The sequence below is a fragment of the Sciurus vulgaris genome (assembly GCF_902686455.1).
Source record: "Sciurus vulgaris genome assembly, chromosome: 7".
NCBI lineage: Eukaryota > Metazoa > Chordata > Mammalia > Rodentia > Sciuridae > Sciurus > Sciurus vulgaris.
Window position 1 is genome coordinate 21,972,713 of NC_136467.1, and position 22,472 is coordinate 21,995,184.

General features: G+C 44.6%; 1 protein-coding gene across 1 annotated transcript; it reads left to right on the forward strand.

Annotated features, from left to right (window-relative positions):
• Positions 1–1,990: 1,990 nt before the first annotated feature.
• Positions 1,991–20,932, forward strand: PLAGL1 (PLAG1 like zinc finger 1). Its single transcript, XM_079146863.1, has 3 exons — positions 1,991–2,309; positions 14,347–14,719; positions 18,394–20,932. Exons 2-3 carry the CDS (start codon positions 14,568–14,570, stop codon positions 19,790–19,792), a joined length of 1,551 nt encoding a protein of 516 aa, XP_079002989.1. The 5' UTR covers positions 1,991–2,309; positions 14,347–14,567; the 3' UTR covers positions 19,793–20,932.
• The last annotated feature ends 1,540 nt before the right edge of the window (positions 20,933–22,472 follow it).

Genomic DNA, 22,472 nt, shown 5'->3' on the forward strand with positions numbered 1-22,472 from the left:
GGGGTTCCCCAGTTCTTTCCCACTCAAATCACTGGAAATAAAGTCAGCTGGAAGAATTAGCTTAAGTAAAACCAGGAGTAGCTAGAAGTGAATGAGCTGAAACTGGAAGATTTCCTTTTGTTCATTTGGAGGTTTTAGCAAGTGCTCAGCAGGCAGCTAAGCCAGTTCATTAACTGAGAAGAAGCATGGTCTTAAATACTGTTCTCAGAAGAAGGCGCCCAGAGAAACATATTGTGTGGCAAAAACGCACTCTAGAAATCATACACTCTAGACTCATGAAACTTTTGTTTTTGTTGTCAGTGACTGGCTTCCAAAAAAAAAAAAAAATTTTCATTTATTTAAAACAACCAGCAAATCTGTTTACCAGGCACCCATCTCCTTTGCCAGAAAAAAAATGTGGTATTTCTGGCTACTCTGGAACTCAGAAACATCCATCTTTAGAATTGTTTGATTTTTATGGTGTCGTTTTTACTACACACTTTAAGAAAAGTTGACATTTGAAAACCTTTTCCTCACTTTGGAAACCTAAATCCTGACCTGAACAGTCTGCAAGTAGCATCCTGTCTCACTGAGGTGTTTTTCCTTGACCGTCTCTTTGCTGTGTTAAATTGCCCTACACTGCACAGGACGCTGCCCCAGGCCTGGCCTGCTCGAGGGTCTCCATGGCATTGTTAGTATGTACCCGTCAGACATGCTGAGAGGGCAGGTGGGACAGGCAGAAGGACTTGAGCTCCTCCCTGCCTGGGCTCCCCTCTTTCACTCTTGCTGCTCACACTGAACAGCCTGAGAATAAGCTCCTGTGTGAGCCCTCAGAGGCCAAGGAGTATTGTTGAGTTCAGAAAGGAATTGCTTTCCTTTTGTGATAATTTGAATATTTTGACAATGAAGCTAAGCTACTCCATGCCTGGTTTGCCTACCTCACGTTCTGCCCGCCCTTTCCTGGGAAGCAGAAGAGAGTGCCGCCTCTCTGAATACATAAATTGGTATTGTCCTTTGTGAGCTGGGCAGGAGCAAAGAATCATCTAGAAGATGTCTTTTGCTTCAGTGTTTTTTTTTTAAAGCTCTTGTAAAAAAGAGTTGATACAAATGTTTGGGGACCACCCAATTTTGAGACAACAGGTGAACTGTGCAGATGATTTGTGAAGCGTTTGTATATGCAAAGCGAGGAATAACTTCAAAACAGACTCTCCGGGTGGTTCAAGTAATCTGTTCACCTCTGGTTTTCTCCTGAACTGTGTTGGGTCACTTTTAAATGTTAGTTGTCTGACAAGGCCATAACCTTTTCCATTTTCAATTTAAAAGACTGTTCTTATGCAAAATAAATAGTCATAGCCCTTTTTTTTGTTTTTTTCCAAATGAAATTAGAACAGGCAGCCAAGTGAATAAATCACTTAGGTGAGCTAATTGGCTTTGTTTCATAATAGATTTACCTTTGTACTGGCTAAGAGAACCCCTAGCAGCTTTCCCCCTAAGAGGATCAACTGCTTGAAATAGTCTTAGTTGCAAGAAGCCAAGTTTTATAATTTGTGAGCAGAGAGACTCATTTCCAAGTGCTCATCAGGGCTGTGGTACAGAGCTGGTGGCAGTCTTGTTTTCTGAGACCCTGGTAGAAACACAAGTTTCTGGGGCCCCATCTTACCATTTCAGTCTGTGCTAGTTTGCCTTGAGGCCTAGAAATCTGTATTTCCAAAGGAGTTCCCTGCTAATTCTAATGCACAGCCAGGTTTAATAATCATTGAATATTTCATTGGGCGATGCCTTGCAAATTTGATAAATCTATGTTTATATGAAGCTTTTGTTGAAAGCGTTAACTGGATATTTCTGACTTTCTTTCAATTCACAATTTGTTTCAGGTTCTGTTACTGCTTGGATTTGCATACCTGTTTTATGGTATTTTAATACTGTTGGTTTAAAAGAAATACCATTTCCCCTGAGTGCTGTTTTGAATATTTTATGTAAGCAATTTCATGTGTTTTTTGTTTTGTTTTGTTTTGTTTTGTTTTTTTACTTGCAGAAAGCAGGGAAAAGCTTGAGAATTGTTCTAATCCAGTTGCAAGTAGGACAGAGGATATAATATAAGTAAAGATCACCCATTAAAATGCATGAAAAAGCAGTGGGAAATCTCCTGTAGAACACCTCAGTGATGTGTGTGAGCTCTCATAACTGGAAGCTCAGGTTATAGGCTGGTAGGGAGGTGTTCTAGCTTCATTCACTGAAGATGTGCAAGTCTCTTCTTACAGGTTTGAATTTTGAGGCTTCCGGGAGAACTCCGTGCCTGCCAGTGGTTGATGTATCCTCTCACCAAGTAGGTATGCAAGTTTTAAATTTATTTCTAGTTGGGCATGTTTATCAATAATTGCTTGGAAACATAGTGAACTTGGGTGAGGATGTGCTGGAGGTGGGTACAGGGTGTTTCAAGAAGCGTCTAGTAGAGAATAAATTCATTTCCATTTCCCCTTCCGGTGCAAAATACTTTAGAATGGGATTCTTTGCTTTTTCTTTTGTTAAAGTAGCAGCACGCTTATGTTTTAGGAAATCTAATGATGTAATTCCCAACTTTTTATATTCTCTGCTGTCCCCCATCCACAGCCCCTTCAGGTCTGTAGAATTTCTGACAATGCTTTTGGTTCAGAAGCTTGAAAGCCATGCCCAAGACAGACCTAACTTGTATACCTAAGAAGAAGTGTCACAGAAGAGGCTGATGGATCAGTCTAAAGAGGATACCAGTTATACTGCAGCTGTGCTAGGGAGCCCGCTACCCACTCTGAGGCTTCATGCAGAAATATGGCGCAGGATGGGTAGAAGTGGAAAGAATACCCTGCTTAGCTCAGAACACCTGGTTGGAGCCTCTGGTCATTATCAGTAACACTGAATGCTAAGAGTTCTTGGACACTCACTAGGTACTGGGCACTCTTCTTGGTACAGTACATTACTTGCAATATCTCATTAGTCAGTGCTGTGGACACTGAACTAAGTCTACCGAGTCTCAGTTTCCTCATCTGGCAATTGGAGACATTGATGCCTATCTGACAGGGTTGTGAGACAGGAAATAGCATTAGAGGGCTTTATGAGCTCAATCGAAATACTATGTTTTTATACTCCACTGAATTACTATGGAGCTATAATATTGTCACAAATATTATTTTGAGCTGTTGACCAAGAAATTGAAATTCAGTCCAACAGGGCCAATTTCTATTAGGGACTGACAAAGCTGCTGGAAATTCCAACAGGTTTGGGAGGTCAGGAAGGAATCTGGCCTTGTTTCTTTGGTTTACAGTGTGTATGCCTTAGACGGGTGTGGTAGCCAGTGACATCCCACGGCGTCTGCCCGGTGTTCGGTGGTGAGTCCACAGGCAGAAGACAGGATGACCAACATGCTAGCAGTGTCTTCCCGGGAGCTGAGGGGAACAGGGAGCCGGGCGGCCTCCACAGAGGCTAGGCAAGCAGGGAAGGAAGAGCACTTGAGACGCTGCTGTAAGCTACTGGGAAGGAGCAGCAACCATGGCCCGGTGGGAAATTAGGGCTCATTGTGAGCAAGGTGCCTGGCCTCCTCGGGCGGCCAGGAGCAGAGGCAGGCACACTGCAGCCGCCTGGACAGACCGGGCGGGGGAGGGACCACACATGTGGATTGCAAGGACGCTACTTAGAGAGTTCACATTCCTCCGCCATTGAACTGCCTCCGATTGTAATGGTCTGTTAAACAAACAAAGGACCTAAAGCTGTGAATGGGGAGGAAAAAAACATAAGGTGAAAAGGAGGGAGGCTGGCTGGAGTGCTCCTCTCTTCAGGCTTCTGTCCTGTCTCCCTGACATTCCTTTCCCCTTTCAGAGAAGCTAGGGTAGGAGCGCAGAAGAGTGGCCCTGTTCTGTAGTGCCACTCTCTTTCTGAACGGAAGCCCAGTGAAAAGTTTATCAGTTTAAAGAGAAAGAAAATTAAAACTCGGACAATCTTAAAGGACGGGGGAATAAACATTTGTAGACTTCAGGTTTATTTCTGTGTGACCAGTTTGCCTGGCCCAGGTGCAGCGAGTTCACTTCTCGCACGTGGCCAGGTGTGGACGTCGTTCTCTCTTAGTTGGGGAGTCCTCCATTGAGAAAGCTTGAAAACAATAGTGGAGGTTGTCATCTTGAAAGTGCCCATCACATTTTCATCCAGGACAACGAGATTTGGTCCTGGACTCCTCTTATGTGGCGGAAAAGAAAAAAAAAAAAAAAACATTTGGAGTTTCAGAGCCGTGCCTTAAGTTTGCTCTCCCCTCCAGTAACTCAGTTACTACCCAGGAGTGGGGCGGTGGTCTGTGAGGCTTGACTCTCTAGTGCAGTCAGCTGCTGAACTGTCCTAACCTTTGTGGACCCCCAGTCCCCTGGAGAGGCCCAGTTTGCTGTGGCCGGACCCCACCTGTCTAGCCCCTCCCCTGCCCCTCCTGGTCCACACGTCCCCTGCAGCCAGGCTGAACCCCCACTCCGCACTGCACGGCTGAGCACCTCTGCGCACCTCTGCATGCTCTTCCGCCCGCCTGTGGCTCACCTACCTGCTACGCCCCTGAACTCTTCCCCAGACAGACTCCAGTGACATACCCACGTCTGCACTGCTTGTCCTTTTTGTTTGTTTAGAGATATGTTGTCTTGGGATCAAACAGTGCACCAAGCCCTGGGCCTCCTTTCTAGACCACATAGACTAAAAGTTTCCTTCAAGCTATTTAAACTCACAAGTCTGGCTTCCCCTTGTCTCTGAGACTGGTATGCTTTTCTTAGTTTTTTTCTTCTTTCCTCAGTACAAACCTGTACCCCACATACTTCCTGAGAAGGAACCAGGCTTTTCTTTCCCCAGATGGTGTCCTTACTGGGACAATAGGCCTACTGCTAATTAGAGTTCTGGTTCCTCCATGCCCTACACTCTAGAGTCCCAGGAAAAGAGAGCATGGCAGACGGCTATAGAAGCAAACCCTAAGGGTCTAAAGGCCAGCCATCGAGGATTTATAGGGAGGGAGGAGGGGGATATATTTTCAGTTGTCACAAAGGAACGGTCCCCATCCCTGATTTTAATGATTAGAAAATCTGCTCCTACTACCAAAGGCCTTTGTTTGGATTTTGGGGCTCGCTGTCTACCCCTGCCCACTCCAGACTACCTAGAGTCTCCATTAATAAATAGACGTCTTAAAACTGGGACAGTGCGTCTCGGCTTGAGAGCCAGTCCTAGACTTAACACTTGCCTTCCTGGACGCACATGCCTCACTTGTAGACATTCGTCTATTTGTTTCGGAATATTCTATTTTAAATTCAGTGTGGCGAGAGAGGAGGAATGTGAAATACTTAAGAGTCTGCAAAGATAGCTCCTTCCCCCTTTGTCCCTTTGAACCTGAATAGCCATTGGTAGCGGCCTGTGGCGCCGTCTGGGAATCTCAGCTACCAGCCCCTGCTTCACTCCTCAGGCTAAGGAAGGGCGTTCGGCGAGTGGCCATGGGCCTGTGAGAGGTGAAGCACTCTATGCTGATGGATCCCAGCGTCCTGGCATCCTTTCCCTCTGTGGTCTGGTTCCTTGGTCTTCTGTGGCTCACGTCCACTGGTCGGGCCTTCCTTGTGACTTCTCGGGGCTCCCTCATGTTTGGTCCACACAGTTGTGTTGGCATCTCTACCCGCTGCTGCCTCCTCTCTCCCCACCTCCGTGTCCACATGGAGTCCTGGCTAGCCCTGCCTTCGGCTTAGATATCTGTCTCTCTAATCTGCTGAACAAGGTATAGCAAAGACCCGTCTGGGAAAGGCCTGCCTTCTGCTAGTGGATTAGGCCACCAAAGGGGTTTTTAAGCTGTCAAGGTCTTGTTTGTACTATCCCAGGACAGAAGTTAAATTTAGGAACATCTTGTCTAGTTTTTGAATTGAGGTTCGGTTTTCATTTGCTTATTTTTATCACCATAGATGGGTCCCTATGCTATCTCACCCAGGAGGAAGCTGGGGAATTCAGAGGCAGAGGCTGCTTCTGTCATTAGGGCCCTGAGAACTGCATGCCCCCACAAGCCTGCCTCCCGTTCTGCATGCTGAGTAGATCTCCTGAGGGAGATCAGTCCAGCTGGGACCTGCCTGCCCAAAAGAAAACAAAGGCCTCCTCACCCCAGGGCCAGCCCACTTTACCAAACCCCTGGGGGAGTGATGCTGGTGATCGGGGTTGTTCCTGTAGCTTCCTGACAGGACCTGAGGCCACCCATGGAGGGCTCGGTCCTTGAGAGTTGCCTGAATAAGCCGCATGCAGAATGGCATCCACCTCCCCAAAGCCAAAGGGCAAGGGCATGCTTGCACCCTCCGTTGGGGGAGGACCCCGGCCACTCCCTGCTGCGGGTCTCCTTGCCTGCCCAAGTTGCCCATTAGGCCCCATTTACACTCAGTGTCCAAAGCTGAACTGCAGTTTTCCTCTGGGACTCAGACTTACTTTCCATCTCTGCCGTCATCTTCCACTAAACTAAATCCTAATCTCGCTAGTCTGCTGCAGAAGGTCATTTAAGCCTGCCCTCTCTTCTCATGCATGACAGCATCCTCTCTTCCAAATGGCCTTACCACCCCAAGCCCCACCCCTCTCCAGGGCCTCTCACACCTCCCTGCCATAGTGTCAGAAAGTACCATCTGATGGCAATTCTGTTGTTTATAAGGGGTGCCTGTTGCGCACTCCCTGGTCATCAGCCTGGGCCATCTTCTCTGGGGTTTGGCTTCTGTTTGCTATGGCTCTCTGAGGCCCAGTGGGCTTATGCCTCCTCCATGGCCTCTTCCCATTCCTGTTCAGTGTTTTATTGACATTCTTCACCTGCTACCTCTTCGCCCCTCACTCCCCCTTACTCCATCTCCATAGCTAGCTGTGACTCGTTAATCAATCTAAAAATGTATGACAAAAAGGAAAAAAGCTCCCCTTCCCCAACAGTATGCTTCCTTCATGATTTGGTCTCTGCCTGCCCCTCCATCCTGTTGACCACTCTGTCTCCTCTTTGCGTCCACATTCCAGTCCTACTGAACTGCTGCTTTTCCAAATGCCCTGTGTTGATTCATTCTCTTGGCCTGAGGTAGATCCTTCCCTTTTGAGCACCTGGTAAGTGTGTAGGCTGAACTTAAACTTGGACTCCTCCATGAAACCTACCTCGATCTGCTAGTCAGGAGCCCATCATTCCTGGACAACAATGGTGCTTATCACCTCGAATTTTAATAATTACTTTCATTTATTTATCTTTTCTCATCTTTCATTTATTTATGTTTGCTCTGTCACAGAGCAATTTAATTATATCTGCCAGTTCAGGGGAGCATCATGCAGTGCCTCCAACCTGTGACCCCAGCCTTGTATATTGCCTTTTTCCCTTTACCTGGGCAGTTTCTTAGGTATCTTTGTTTTGCGGCTTATGTGATATCTTACATTACATTTCTGTCTTCTGGTATTTAGAAATGTAATTGATTTTGATTTTTATAGTCAAACACCTTGTCAAACAATATTAATCTTGTGTGTGAATTCTTTGTGGTCTGCGATGTAGACATTCATCTGCAGATAATGAAAGATTTACTCCATCTTTCAGTTCTGCTTATTGCCAAATTGTGTGGTCCACAGATTCTAGCATAACAATGAAATATTCAGTGGAAGCGGTGGTGGTAACTTTGTCACGTAGTAAAGATAGTTAATTGTTACGCTAACTTAAAAATCATCTCCTCCTTCCTATTTCTTGGTCTAACTATACACGTTATAGCCATTTTATCTGTGACTAATTTTACCATTAGTCACAGGATGATATTAGCTGAGTTATAAAGGTTGCCTCAGAGTTAATCACTAGTGAGCATTAGAACTAGCTCACATGGAAAAATAACAGGTGCCCTCAAAATAAGCCACACTGCCAAACACGCAGGTACCTAAGAATCATGGCAGGTGTTAATTCAGATCCTTCCTCCATGGTCAGACTTTCCCACTCCGAGCTGCCTGGTTCTGTTAGTTTAGTTTTGTGTTCATTTTCCTCCTTTCTCATTTTTCTGGTGATCCTTGGCACCTACTGATTTATGGGTAGAGAGCCATGACAATGCTGATGGAGGCTTTGTAGACATAATAGCAGGGCTTGTCAGCAAGGTTTTGCTGTCAGGCAGTGCCAGTGAATCCCAGAGGAGCCCCCATTTGCCCTTGTCTTTAGTAGAGTTTCAGGAAAATCTGGAGCAGTGTGCTTACATTCAATCTACCATCTTTAGATGACTCACACCGTCTCTTAAAAATGTCTGGCTAGGGTATGGCTTTGGTGTCCTAAAGTTGTGGTAGAGTCTACTTGACAGCTTTCTCAGTTTTCTTTCTGAATATTAGATAAACACTTCACTGGGGCTTTCTTATTTTAAACCTCATTTCTAAGAAAATAGGAGCGTAGTCACTGGCTTAACAAAATTAAGCCCTTCAAGGTGACAGTTTGAAAGACTATAGGCAGCAAACCCAATTTCTCAGCAGACTGTGGGGATAGCAGGACAGGGCATCCTGGCACCCAGCATAAACTGGGGCAAAACAGTGTCAGACCGATGCAGGTGGAGACATCAGCCAGACTACTGAGTGGACCCCCCCATATGGAAGCATTCATTCTTTTGTCTGGGAGAAAAATAGGAGTTTGCCAGATGATAAGGGATAGAAGGGGAAATACAAGAGAATGCAGCACTTTGAGGAAACAGCGGGGAGACTGATCTGGGGCCTTGATAACCTCTGGGCCACTCCTGGGGAGAGAGCTGCAGCTGGAAGCAGACTGACAGACCCTGTGAATCCAGCCTGAGTTCATCCTAGGCAAGTGCTGTCTTCTGAGTGACATGTCAGCTCAGGTGTCGGGATTTTAATGATAATATCTTAGTACTTTATTGAGGATATATGACCTTTAATAAAGACTTTTAAAGATGTTGACAGATAAACCCCTGTGATTTGAGGGCAGCTGGCCCTCTAGTCATAAGGTAGACTGTCTTACAGGACAGGATCTATTAAATTGTCATCCATACCCATATTTGAAATGAAATTTGTACAAGTTGTTTACTGCTTGAATTCCAGAAAAACATTACAGAGCTTTTTTTTTTTTTCCCCCTCCACTTTTACCTGAAAGAATTCAAGCCTTAAGTCTGTGGCCCAAGGATTAGGAAATACCAATGACATTGTGAAGAGCCCAGTGGAATATTGATAGCATCAAGAAGGATTTTCTCTCATTTCTCAGCTTAGTCAATGCCCTTTACCCTGTTTGAATCTAGGACCTCTTAGAAAATTTTTAAAATGCTATAGTTCTTTTCTCCGTTAAGAATCCCAGTATCATTCGTTACTCTAGGTAGAGGAGATTGGAGGGTGGGGAGGGGGTAAGGTGGTAAGGAGGATAGTAGAGTGAAACAGACATTACCTTATGTACATATATGTCTGTATGACTGATGTGATTCTACATGGTACAGTGAGAAAAATGAGAAATTATACTCCATTTATGTATATCCAAGTATATAAATGCATTCTACTGTCATGCATAATTAGAACAAATTTTTTAAATTAAAAAAAAATAGAATCCCAGTATGCATGCTTTCTAATTCTGTACAGAATGCCAGAGAATTCCCAGGGGCCCTGCTGCACAGCCAGGGGACCCCCTGAAGACCCTGGTCTCAGGCAAGGCTGGTAATCCAGCTACAGCCGTCCTGGAAAGGCCTCCTCAGAGCCCCACTGTGCTCTTCAAAGTAGTCGAGTGCCATGAGTACCTTTTTTGCTGATTAGACATGCAAGACCAAGCTCTTCTGACATTAGACTGGCTCAGACAAAGCACCCAGCAAATTTCAGAACAGAATAAAAAATAAGCAGTCACGACCACCTAGACATTCTGGATCTCCTTCCTCTTGCTGATGATTCTGAATAGTTTTGGTTTGAATTTCCTGATAGATTTGCTACTTAAGTCCTGATTTTTGAGAAAGGTACCCTGTTTGGAAGCTTCCTAGTTTCAGTGAAGCAAAGGATCTCCACCTCTCTTGTTCCATGATTGGCTGCTTCACAGTTTGTGAATATAAGAAGAAATAACCTTGTTAGAGACCCTTTTAAAATTGGCTTTAACATATTTATTTGAAAACAGTCCCAGGTCTTGGTTGTATGAGGGAGAGAGACATCTAGAACCTTCTTATCTAGTAGACATAGTGATGAATGGAGTGGAAACAGAAACTTAAAAGCACCCCTCTCGGCAGGCAAAAAATGGAAATTCAGTTTCCTCTCAGAAATGGGCCTTGCATTGTGTCACTGGGGACAATGGAAATAGAAGCCAGAAGTCATGGTTTATTTTGAGAATGCTGTGAAACAGTTGTCCCCGTGAGACGATTGTGTTGTGCAGCGTGGGGAAGCCCTGGAACTGCACTTGTGCTGACCCCCCTTTGCCGCCGTTTACCTCCAGCCCCCAGGGAACATAGTCTTTCCTGGCTGTTGCCATATATATATATGTTCTTATTCCAGTCTGATCCTCTCTCATCCCCAAAATAATCAGCATGAGCAGAATGAAGCAGATGGTACAAGCCTTCTTTGGCATACTGGCAGATCTGTATCACTCACTGAGTATTTTTAGAATCAAGGGGACTGAAAATTATGTCCTGAGATGTTTTGGGGAAAGACTTACTATCTTTCCATGGTGACAGGTGTTGAAATAGTACCGTGTTTAGGATTCAAGTGCAGTCTGTATGTCAAGTGACAGAACAGACCGACTCTCATCAGGACCGTCACTTTGTGTCAGTTCTCTGTTAGATTGCTGGTGGTCTGCCAGATAATACCAAGTAACCCTAAGTCTGTTTCAAGGATGTGGCCAGAAAGTATATCAGGTTTCATCCAAAGATTGGAATCGTTAGTATACAGCCAGCACCAATTGAGTGCATGGTGATGAGAGATGTAGTATATAGCCACATGGTTTGTTTTTTTAAAGAACCGAGCTTTGATCCTGAGCCACAAAGAATTTACAATCTGTGGGGAAAGATAATTTTTATAGAAGTTTGCGATTATATCATGCAAACAGTGCAAATATTTGTATTCTCGGGTCCATATTTATGAAATACACAGCTATGGTAACTGGAATGTTCTAACTGTTTATGAAGTTGAGTTCATTCCTAAAGAATCCCTGAAGAAATGAAAGAATGTTCACTATCATGGAATCTATTCAGGTCAGCATTTGAGGACTAGCTCTGTACTTTGTGTTAAGCTGGGTGTTCTTAACACGACTCTGGAACTCGACAAGATAAAGTCTTAGGGGAAAGATGTTAATAAAATAAATATGAAAAGTTTGAGGGAAAGTTGGAGGACTTGAAGTTGGTGGAAGTGAGCCTCATGCTTACACAAAACATGGCCATGTCACCCTCTGATTATACCTACCATCTTTAGGTGCCAGAGGGAAATGTTGTTGTGGATGACATCTGTGGCCGTTGGATTTTTTTAATCTAGGGATGAAGTGACCAGAAAGCTAATCTCAAAACTTCATTCAGTGCTAAAGGGCGATTTTAAAAATTGAATATATTTCATTTTTCTTTGTACTCATGGTATGTTGGTGAGCAGTCAGTTGGCTTACATCTGCTAAGAAGCAAGAGATAAAGGCTTTTCACTCACCACCTCTTATGTCCTTTCTGCATGTCTTGTCCATGCTACTGGTTCATTCCAGTAGGAATAATGGGTGGTATATACACAGGTGGAGAACATGTCTCCATAGCTAAATGTTTAGGAACCATAGACTATACATTGACACATGCTTTTACTTTTAATCTTGGTGCTTCATAAGTACTATTTATTTGTATGGTATTGTTTTAGATTGTGTGATTTCAAATCATTTCAATTGATTATCCCCACGAGCCCTTTTACACACATCAGGTGAATATCACAAACTAGGAAACAAACTGGATATAGCCCACATGGGCATGCTGGAATTTGAACTCGGGAACCTTTCTACTGTGTTCATAAGACAAGCGATGTAAATTCTTCCCACACTTTGGGGATAACACCTGAGGGTGAAATCAAAAGCACACTTGTGTGCAAGGAAAGCCCAGCTCGGCCCTTTTAACAATGAATCCACGAGTCTGCTTGTACTGTACCACAGAGCAGCCACTGGCTGTGTCTATTTAAATAATTTAAATAACTTGCTTGACAGCAGCACATTTTGAGTGTTCAGTAGCCATGATACTGTAACATGCCTGTCACTACCAGAGTGCTATTAGCTGTACTGGTCATCTCATAAAGCAAGACTTGCAGAGAATAAATTTACTAAGATAAGTTGGAAAAAGTATGTGTGACTGGAATTGTAAGTATGTGAGACAAATACAAAATCTTCCCCACGAAACCAGCTCCTCTGAAGTGATGAGGCATGTTTTGAGTTTAGCTGTAAAGGGAAGGAGGAAAAATGATATTCAAACTTCACAATCTGTGTGTGTTTTAGTCTTTTGAAAACAGACCTGGGAAGAAGCACAGAGCAATCCCAAGTGAAGGAGGGTTTTGTAACTGGCCGAGTATCATGGCCAGGCCTTGGCTGGGTGTGAAGTAGGATGGATCATAAGACCTGGCAGCGCAAGCTCTGTTAGTGAGATAGAATTCCTAGAAGGAATTCGTGGCCAGGGTGATTGAGGATACCTCAAGGTGAGGCCTCGGAAGGAGCTGGAAAACTGGAAGGGATTGAAGGGTTGGAGAGGGCTTGGGGTGGAGCCAGGACAGAAACCCAGTTAAAGTTGTCACTTGGTGACAGAGGAACAGGTCGAGTGTGCTGCAAGGATCAGAAAGAAGGTCTGGTGCCAAGATGCTGGCCAAGAATGCCCATGTGTCCCCTGCCAAACCTTCAGTCAAGGCACAGAAGTCATCTCTGTAGGTTCCAAATGGGGAGAGCAGGATATATATGGGGGGTATATTTTGCCCAGATGCTAAAAAATCTGGAACAGGAGATGACGAATGCTCAAATTTCATCTGGTTTTCTGTTCAGATAGTAACTGAAAGGGCAAATAATTTTTTTTTTTTTTTTTAACAATAAGGATTTAACAATAAACAAATGACTGCAGGGAACAGTTTTAAAGACTCACCCACTTGACAAAGTTCAGAAAAGGCTGGCCTGCCTACAAAACTCTTGTGTTTAATGTAAGCATATAGTGGGTTGGATATCCCTTACTGAAATGCCTAGAAGATATTTGTATATAGATAATAGACAAATTGGTGATGGACCCCAAGTCTAAGCACCCAGTTCACATGTTTATGCCATAGCCTGAATTCACTTACAATACTTTCAGTGCTCCTGCGTTTCAACTGTGACCTGTCATATGAGGCCAGGTATGGAATTTTCCACTTGTAGCATCAGGCTGACACTCAGAAAGCTTCAGATTTTGGATTGTCTTATTTAGGATACTCAATCTATAATCTAATTTTTTTTTTAAGTGTTGGTATTTGGAAGGTTAGCATTTCCCTACCTGCACCCCAAGAATGACATTCTCTTTCAAATAGCATAATATTCTAACAATTCAGAATTACTATATTGTTCTTGATCTGCCATGGATGCTTATGTTTCCTCAAATGATGGTCCCTTGGTAGAAAAAGAAGAGTTTGGAGTTTGGTGAATTTGACTGCGTTTGGAGGGGTGTTAATGACCTGGGATTGAGATAGGTTGAGCTAGAGGTGGGCTTTCCCCAGGTACCTGAGCAATAAGGAAATGTCCGCATAAACAAAAGGGTAAGAGGTGAACAGGACAGTTTTCTAGAGGACAGTGCCTACAGAGGTGGCCTGAGCGTTCCTCCGAGCTATCCGACGTTTGCAGGGGACTGTTCCATCTCCCCGCCCCGCCAGCCAACCACCAGCACCACTAGACCAGCTTTCCCCACGTGTTGTTTACATCAGTCCTTGTGCATAGTTATCTCACAAGCAAATTAACTTAGGTGTATACAAATTACTCCTCCTCATCCTCTGGAAGTTTGAACAGGTGTCATAAACAACTCGCAGTATGCTAACAACTCGTGAAGAGAAGAGGCTGGTGGTTTGAATAAGGGGTGAACGTTGTTTGTGGAGCCGCAGAGCACTCCAACCAGGGCGGGGAGGGCTCTTTTTCTCTTGCTGGTCTGCTGAGCCTCGCTGACAGAAATCTCCAAGGAGAGGATGCTGAATCTATGGAGAGAACTGTCCTTGTCAGAGTGCTTCATCAGCCCTCAGCAATGCCTGGCCACTCGGCAGGAGCAGACGAGTGGATTTCTATGCAGAAGGGCCTCTCGAAGCCCAGGGAGGCGGGGAATCGTGCCCATTAGAGCCCTGTAAAGGAACATGCTGGCTGTGGGTAGTTGGCTGTGAAGTGTTCGGGAGGGAAAGCGTGGTTTCCAAGTGGCCGATGTGAGAAAACCGTTCCTCTTGTCACCACAGGCTGTCTGATGATGCAGACCCCCTTCCTGTGCCTGGATCTCTTCAGTGCCTCAGACTTCCTCCCCCGGCTTGAGGCTGCCTGTGAAGTGGGCCTTGGGAAAGCAGGACACGAAGAACCAGTGGATGATCGCCCTCTGCCCTGTGCCTTCCTTGCACGTGTGCCTAAAGTGTGCACCGTTTGACTGGCACATCTGAGAAGGAAGGTGTGAGAAGCAAAGCCCATGGCCACGTTCCCCTGCCAGTTATGCGGCAAAACGTTCCTCACCCTGGAGAAGTTCACTATTCACAATTATTCCCACTCCAGGGAGCGGCCATTCAAGTGCTTGCAGACTGATTGTGGCAAAGCCTTCGTTTCCAGATATAAATTGATGAGGTGAGAGGCTTTAGAAAGGTATGTGCTTTTACATGGGCCTTCAAGTGGCTCTTGAGCCCTCAGTCCACTCGCTGCAGCAGGAAAAGGATATAGGATCTGGATCTATTTTAGCCTTTTAGGGACTCTTTAAAGCTGACTGCTGTGCTTTTCTGCATCAGTTTTGCTGTGCTGTGTTGGTTTGTCCCTTCAACAGATAGTTCTCGTACTCATGCCTTGGCCGTCAGGTGCCGTGTGCAGAGGGTGGGCCTGGCGGAGATGTGGGGTGAGGCCCAGCGCGGCAGCGAAAAGGAAGCAGACACCCCAGGTCTCGCCCCCTCTCTGGAAGGTCCTTCTTCTCTAACAAGTCTGAGAAGTGAAGTAGCAATGGATGAGGGCATTAAAAGATGACTTTGACGGTGAAGTAGAGGAGAGGCTGACTGGAAGCCTGTCACAAGAGTCTGTGTCCAAAAGTGAGGGCTTGTCCAGGTCCTAAGAGTGACGGGGAGAGGAGACGCCCATGAGTGCACACTTCTGGAGTGGTTTGTCACCTCGGGTGGAAGAGGCACTCCAGCAAGTGGAGTTCAGCTGGTCCTATAGATGCCGAGCATGTGCCGCGTGGCCCCAAAGGGTGGAAAGCGCTGCTTTAGCAGATTCACCTTCTTTAAAAATACACTTAATCAGGGTGATTTTGAAGTGCATATTAGGTACTCACTTCCATGAGGGAAGTGAGAGGTGTAGCTTCTGCTTCCAAGGGGTTTTTGTAATAGAAGATAGATATTTTCCCCATCATAGAGGAGACAGAATGTGCGGTCAGATGCTAGTCTGAAGGACAAGGACTGCGGTAAGCCTGGTGTCTACAGTGCCCAAGAGCCATGTGCACAGCACTCCGCGAGTGTGGTGCTTCTTTTGATGCCTGGTTAAGAGAGAGGTGCCACTCACCTTGAATCTTCTTGGAACGATCTTTAAAGTTTCACCTTTCTGACTGCTCACATCCAAGTGCAGAGTTGAATTAGCACAGACCACATGAGCACTTCAATCTCAGAGAGCCCTGGGGAAGGAAGATGTGAATTATGCTGGTGGCCCTTAATATTACTGTTACAGATGATGTAACCTCAGTGTGTCAAAGCTTAAGTATTTTATACCTCAGATGTCTTCTGCTGTGCACAGGCCACCCTCGGGTGCTCACAAATAGCAGAATGGCGTGTGCACTGATTCTGTCACAGGCTCCCTGGTTTGCATGGAGCTTGTTAAGTGTACATAGCAAACTTCTTCATCCGAACACTAAAGGCAGCTGGGCTGCATCTGATGCCCACAAGGTGCCAATAACTGTGGGTAAAGATGAGAGAAATGCCTGGGAAACAAAGTGGAACTAACAGATTATTGGAATGAGTCGAATTAGTTGAGATTACTGTAGTCAACCACACTCAAGAAGATGTCTGAAGCAATATTTAGGAGGCAGTAGTTCAAGGGAAATGTTCAGTTAAGGATGCGAAGTAGGCAAAAAAGAAAAGCAATATACTCTATGTAAGAACCACCAGCCCAGCCCCAGCGTTTCTTGCCTCTGGCCTATGAGCACTCTCATAAAAAACCCAAGTGGCGAGGTGGCAGGGTGCCTTAGGTCTGTCTTTAAAAAAAGATGCTGGGGGCTTGGGGTTGTGGCTCAGTGGTAGAGCACTTGCCTCGCATGTGTGAGGCAGTGGTTCAATTCTTAGCACCACATATAAATAAATGAAAAAATAAAGGTCTATTAACATCTAAATTTAAAAAGAAGATGCTAGGGCAGCATTCCATTTCATTTCCCAGTGGTTGCAACAGAAGTTTCATTTTATAAGCAGAGATTGAAGCGGGGGGACTGACTTTAACCAGAAAAGAGAACATAGGTCCCAACAGCAAACAATGAAACCAGTTTGGTGGAGATGGCAGAGGGCAAGAAAGGATGATTTGGCAGGGCAGGCTCTAGTCCAGGGTTGGAAGTCTCACTGTGAATAATCGCCCGTAAAGACTTCCGAGAGCATTGGCTTGATCCAGTTGACCACACTAAAACTGCTGTCGTGAGGTGAGAAGTCGAGGGAAGGTCCCAAGTTGTGGAAGTAAATTCAGCATTGGTAGATGGGGACTGAGCTTGAGGAAGTAAGGAGGAGAACTGGATGCCAGGCAAAGGACAGTCATCAACCTGTAAGGGATGGGAGCGGCAAAAGGTGGTGGTATTGCTTGGGAACTAGCGCCAACCTGTGCCCCGTTGAGAGGTCATACGGGAGTAGGCAGGAAATGTCAGGTCTAGTGTTGCCAACCTGGTATTGATCTGCTCATGAGCAGTAGATGAAATCAAACCCGATTAGAATCTTCCACAAAGAAACAGGGGAGAAAGGCAACACTAGAAGACTCGCCAGAGCTCTGGGGTCCTCTTCGTAAGCCAGCCCCGCTTGCTATCAATTCCTGTGATATATCTCGTAGAACAACATGGCTGTTTGCTCTCTGATGTTCTCTGAAAACCTCCCTGCAGCCTATGCGTTTATTTAAATAGATCTAGAACATGGAGAACTGGCATGTCAGACCGCTCACATGCCTGCGTATTGGTTCTTGTCTTCAGGGTTGTCCATCTAACGGTGTCTGCCACATTATGCGTGCTCAGCCATGTCCTGGAGGGGAGACAGAGAACTAATTTCTTAACTGCTACCCATAGCAGGCTATTTTTTAGGTGCCTCTCACTTAAAGGAAGGTTTTTGCTTTGATTCAGACCAGCTTTATCATTTTTGAACTGGCTTCCAGTTTGCCTCATAGTGGGACCAATACCACTGCCTGCCACAGCACTGCTGTTACAGCCCACTTTCCTGCTCTACCTCGAGGAAGGGGCAAGACAGGATAGGTGGTTGGGTGGAAGGTATGATGAAGTCCACTTTTTAACTTATACTATCTTAAAGTTTTTTTTTTTTTTTATAGAATAAGTTGTTAGGAATTCTTTTGTACCCAGAGTCACTAGTCAAAGGATACAATTGCATTTAAATTGTTAGTAAAACAAGCTAAGCCTCTGAAGAGAATCTAAAGAAGGTAACTGTCATAAGGAACATGAAGCAACATATGTACTACCTGCAAGCTACAAGTTGTAATGAAGGATTGCATTTTATAAGAAACACAAACAGTTCTTAGCTTTTTAGTTATTAAAACGAACCGTTTTAAAATTGAAGGATGGTGGAGTTTTTAAAAACTGGGTTCCGATAGACATTTTAAAAGGCTCGTTTTTTTCCCCTCTTCCAATCGATATAGACCATGCAAGAATTGTATTAGGAACAGTGAACTAAAAACTGGGAACTGGTGGGTTCCATGCAGAAGGCAAAGTGGGTCACTTTTAAAAATTTGTGAATTTCCAAAAGGTGTCAAATGTCCCTTGAGCCCCCTTCTGAAAAATATTTTTCACGATCACATATTTTTAAATACTTGCATACAGATTTTTAAACAATATATTAGGAAAATATGTCCTTAAAAATATTCCTGGTAGATGTGAAAGTTACATAATATCTTTAGTAGTTCATGATTTTTTTTAGCAATAAAATTTTATGTGGAAAATACAGAAAAAAGTAGTTCAAAAATAAAAATGGCAAAATCTAGATAAAACTGTTACCATTTTGATATAATATTGTTTCTAGACCTTTCTTGTCATAAAACAACTCTTGTACAATGTTCCCTTCTGCTTCTAGGCACATGGCTACCCACTCGCCCCAGAAATCTCACCAGTGCGCTCACTGTGAGAAGACATTCAACCGGAAAGACCACCTGAAGAACCACCTCCAGACCCACGACCCCAATAAAATGGCCTATGTGTGCGAGGAGTGTGGGAAGAAATACCACACCATGCTGGGCTACAAGAGGCACCTGGCCCTGCATGCAGCCAGCAGCGGGGACCTCACCTGTGGGGTCTGCGCTCTGGAGCTGGGGAGCACTGAGGTGCTGCTTGACCACCTCAAAGCCCATGCAGAAGAAAAGCCCCCCGCCGTAACCAAGGAGAAGAAGCACCAATGCGACCACTGTGAGAGATGCTTCTACACCCGGAAGGATGTGCGACGCCACCTGGTGGTCCACACAGGATGCAAGGACTTCCTGTGCCAGTTCTGCGCCCAGAGATTTGGGCGCAAGGACCACCTGACCCGTCATACCAAGAAGACACACTCGCAGGAGCTCATGAGAGAGAGTTTGCAGACAGGAGACCTTCTGAGCACCTTCCACACTATGGCGCCTTCTTTCCAACTGAAGGCTGCTCCCTTGTCTCCTTTCCCAATAGGAGTTCCTGCCCAGAATGGGCTTGCAGGTAGCTTGCCACCTGAGGTTCATGGCCTCACCCTTGGGCCTCCAGAACAAACCATCCAGCCTATGCCACCACCACCGCTGCCAGAGCCCCTTGCCGCCCTGCACCCCATGGTAGCACCGAGCTCTTCTCCCCCAATCCTTCAGAATCCCAAGTACACGCCCACTGCTACCTCATACGCTCCACTTCCTAGCCTGCCTCTGAAAGCAGATACTAAAGGGTTTTGCAATATCAGTTTCTTTGAGGACTTGCCTCTGCAAGAGCCTCAGTCGCCTCACAAGCTCAACCCAGGTTTTGAGCTGGCTAAGGGAGGGCCTGGGAAGGTCACCCTTCCCAAGGAGCTGGTGGCAGACGCTGTGAATCTAACAATCCCTGCCTCTCTCGACATATCCTCCCTGTTGAGTTTCTGGCAGCTGCCCCCTCCTGCTCCCCAAAATGCTTTTGGGAATAGCACCATCACTCTGGGGCCTGGGGAACCTCTTCCCCATAGATTGACCTGCCTGGGGCAGCAGCAGCAGCAGCCACCACCACCGCTGCCGCCGCCACCACCTCCCCCACCACCCCCACCCCCACCACCACCGCCACCACCACCACAGCCACAGCAGCCACAGCAGCTGCAGCTGCAGCTGCAGCAGCCGCAGCCACAGCCGCTGCCACAGCCGCAGCCGCCAGAAGCCCCACTGGCCATGGGCACCGTGAATCTGGGCCAGCTTCCCCTGCCCCCCATCCCCCCTGTCTTTACGACTGGCACCAGCACTGCCATCCTGCCTCATTTCCATCATGCCTTCAGATAAATGATCTTTAAAAGCATCTTTTTCTGATTCTGGAAGATGTTTTAAGAAGCATTGTAAACATCAGTTATAATACAAGGAAAGATGTAGAAAACAGGACTGGGACTATGGCTTATTCAGTGATGACGGTCTTAAGAGAATTCTCGAACTGCATGTATTGTGCCAATCTGTCCTGAGTATTCATGCTTTGTACCAAATGTAACCAGTGCGTGTTCTTTAATCGAACTGCAAATATTGTCATAACCAACATCCAAAATGACAGCTGCTATATATGTGTTTGTCATATTGAATTTAATCGTAAGCCATGATCATAATGTTAACTATATAACTTTTTATGTAGCGCTGCCTAGTATAGAAAGGCTTGGACTTCCCCAAGTTGGGAGAACTTTTTTTTTCCTTTTTTTTCTTTTTAAAACAAGAATATAACCTTTATATGCTATATTACAAATAGTCTGTGTATTTCTTTTCAGGGATTTTTCTACCTTCAGGGTTGGACGTAGTTTAGTTACTGTTACCATAGCCAACCTGTAGTTTTACAGAAAAAAAAAATCCTTGTGGAGTGATAGTCTTCTCCATTTTAAAGCATTTTAAATGTAGTTTGAATATTTTCCATATGATGCTGCAACGTGAGTTATCACTTCATTTATCTTAAAGACAAAACTGGTTGTCAGTTACATCTGACAGAAAAAAAAAAATCACTGTGTAACCAGGCTAAGTGGTAAAATAATCCAGGCGTCAGTCAAAGGCATTTTGCTGACTATAATATTGATTATATTTTTAGCAGGAATTTAAAAAATATTACTGGAATTTATATATATATATTAAACAAGAATTTTCTTTGCCTAGCTTAAACTTCAAGCTGCTTAAGTTCCTAAGTATTGTTTTTAATCGCCAATAGATAAACGCATTTGTAATTCATCAGTTTAAGTCATTATTAGCTTTTACTCAAAGAGGATTACATTTTACAATGTAACTGTACCTGTAATCTGTCTCTCGAAATCTGTATCTCTTGAATATGGTATCTTATGAGTTTTTAAGATGTATCCTAACCTTTTAAAAACCTCCTTTGTATTTTGTTTTTAGAGGTTTTCTTTTCCATAAACATATATCTTACATATAATAAACTTCACATATCTTGCAATGCGACTTGAGTAATTTTCATATAGCTACACCTGCGTCGACATTAAACACTCAGATCAAAATAGACAATGATCTGGCTCCCTGGTGCCCCCTCCTGGTCATTACTTCCCCCACAGAACATAAACTACTGTTCTGGGTCTGCATCCGATAAAAACTACCTTTTGAGTAAAATCAGTTATTTCTGATGTATAGGTCAGCATACTAACTACCAGATACCTACCAGAGTTTAGTTCACCCTGACTACTATGATCCATTTTACAATAGTATTTGCCATTAATTTCTAATTGCAAATTAAAAATTTACTTATTACTTACAGGGATTTCTTCGGAAAATATTGTGCCCCTTAAATCTGACAGGCTAGGAGGACAGAGAGAGGGAAGTGTTGAATTTGCACATCCCAGGAGCCTATCATAAGCCCAGTGAGAGAGACCCTGGCCATCACAAGGGGCAAAAGCTACCTAGGATTAGGCTGAAGCACAAGGAACTTAAACTACGGGATACGGCTGGGGGATTTTGTTTTTGCTGCACTGGGGACAGAACCAATGGCCTCACGTGAGCTGGGAAAGCACTCTGCCACTGAGCTTCACTCCCAAACCCCAGACTGAGGTCCTTCCTTAAAGTGCAGTTGAGCCAGAGGAAACAAAACAGGGTACTAGCTGAAAGGAATCTGGTGCCCACCGCTCTGGATGTCCAAGTCAGTTTCCGTATTCTGTCCTTCCTCTCGGGTGGAAGCATCCTTCCAGAACAAGAGGTCGGGGGAGCGTTAGCTCACCTCATCTAGGACCTCCCAAAGTCTATTCAGAGAAGCGTCCACAAAGACTTTTACATGCTTTAATATAGAACTTGGTCAGTTCCAGAATGCACACTGATGTTCATAAAGCATCGTAATGAACATGAAACAACCGCATTTGGTCCCAAAAACTCAGGTCGTGAGAGCTTCAGATGTTTTTGCTGCACTATCATGGGGGCAACTTGGGAATCTCACTGAAATTTAGACAAGAAACTTCACTGAATTTTCCCTATTAAAGTTCCTGATGAAGAAAAATTAAGTTCTTGGGCTAAAAAAGCACAAGACTTATTAAATAAATAAATGATTCCTAAAAAAAAAAAAAAAAAAAAAAAAAAAAAAAAAAAAAAAAAAACCCTGATGCCTAAGACTGCAAAGAGGAGAAGGAGCTGGCTCCCCTTCTCCCAGCAGCTGTGTAAAGAAATGGCAAAGAGTAGCAGGTGGCTCTGACTTGGCTCTGATGGATGGCAGGGGGCCCGTAATGTTCTTCCACAGGGTGGGAAGTTTTCTGAGAACTTTCCGCCTGCAAGTTTCCCCCCAAATATGTTCTGTGTGGAATTATTCTACATGACACAGAAAGGAACATTTAAAATAGGAATCATTACTAATTATATTAGTAAATATTAAAGCTAGCCTAGGACAGCTTTTATATAGAAAAGATTCTGGTTAGAATGCAGCATTCCTAGTAAATAAGTAATGCTAGTACTCCAAAGATGATGCCACAAAAAGGTTCAACTCCCAAAGCGACATTTTGAT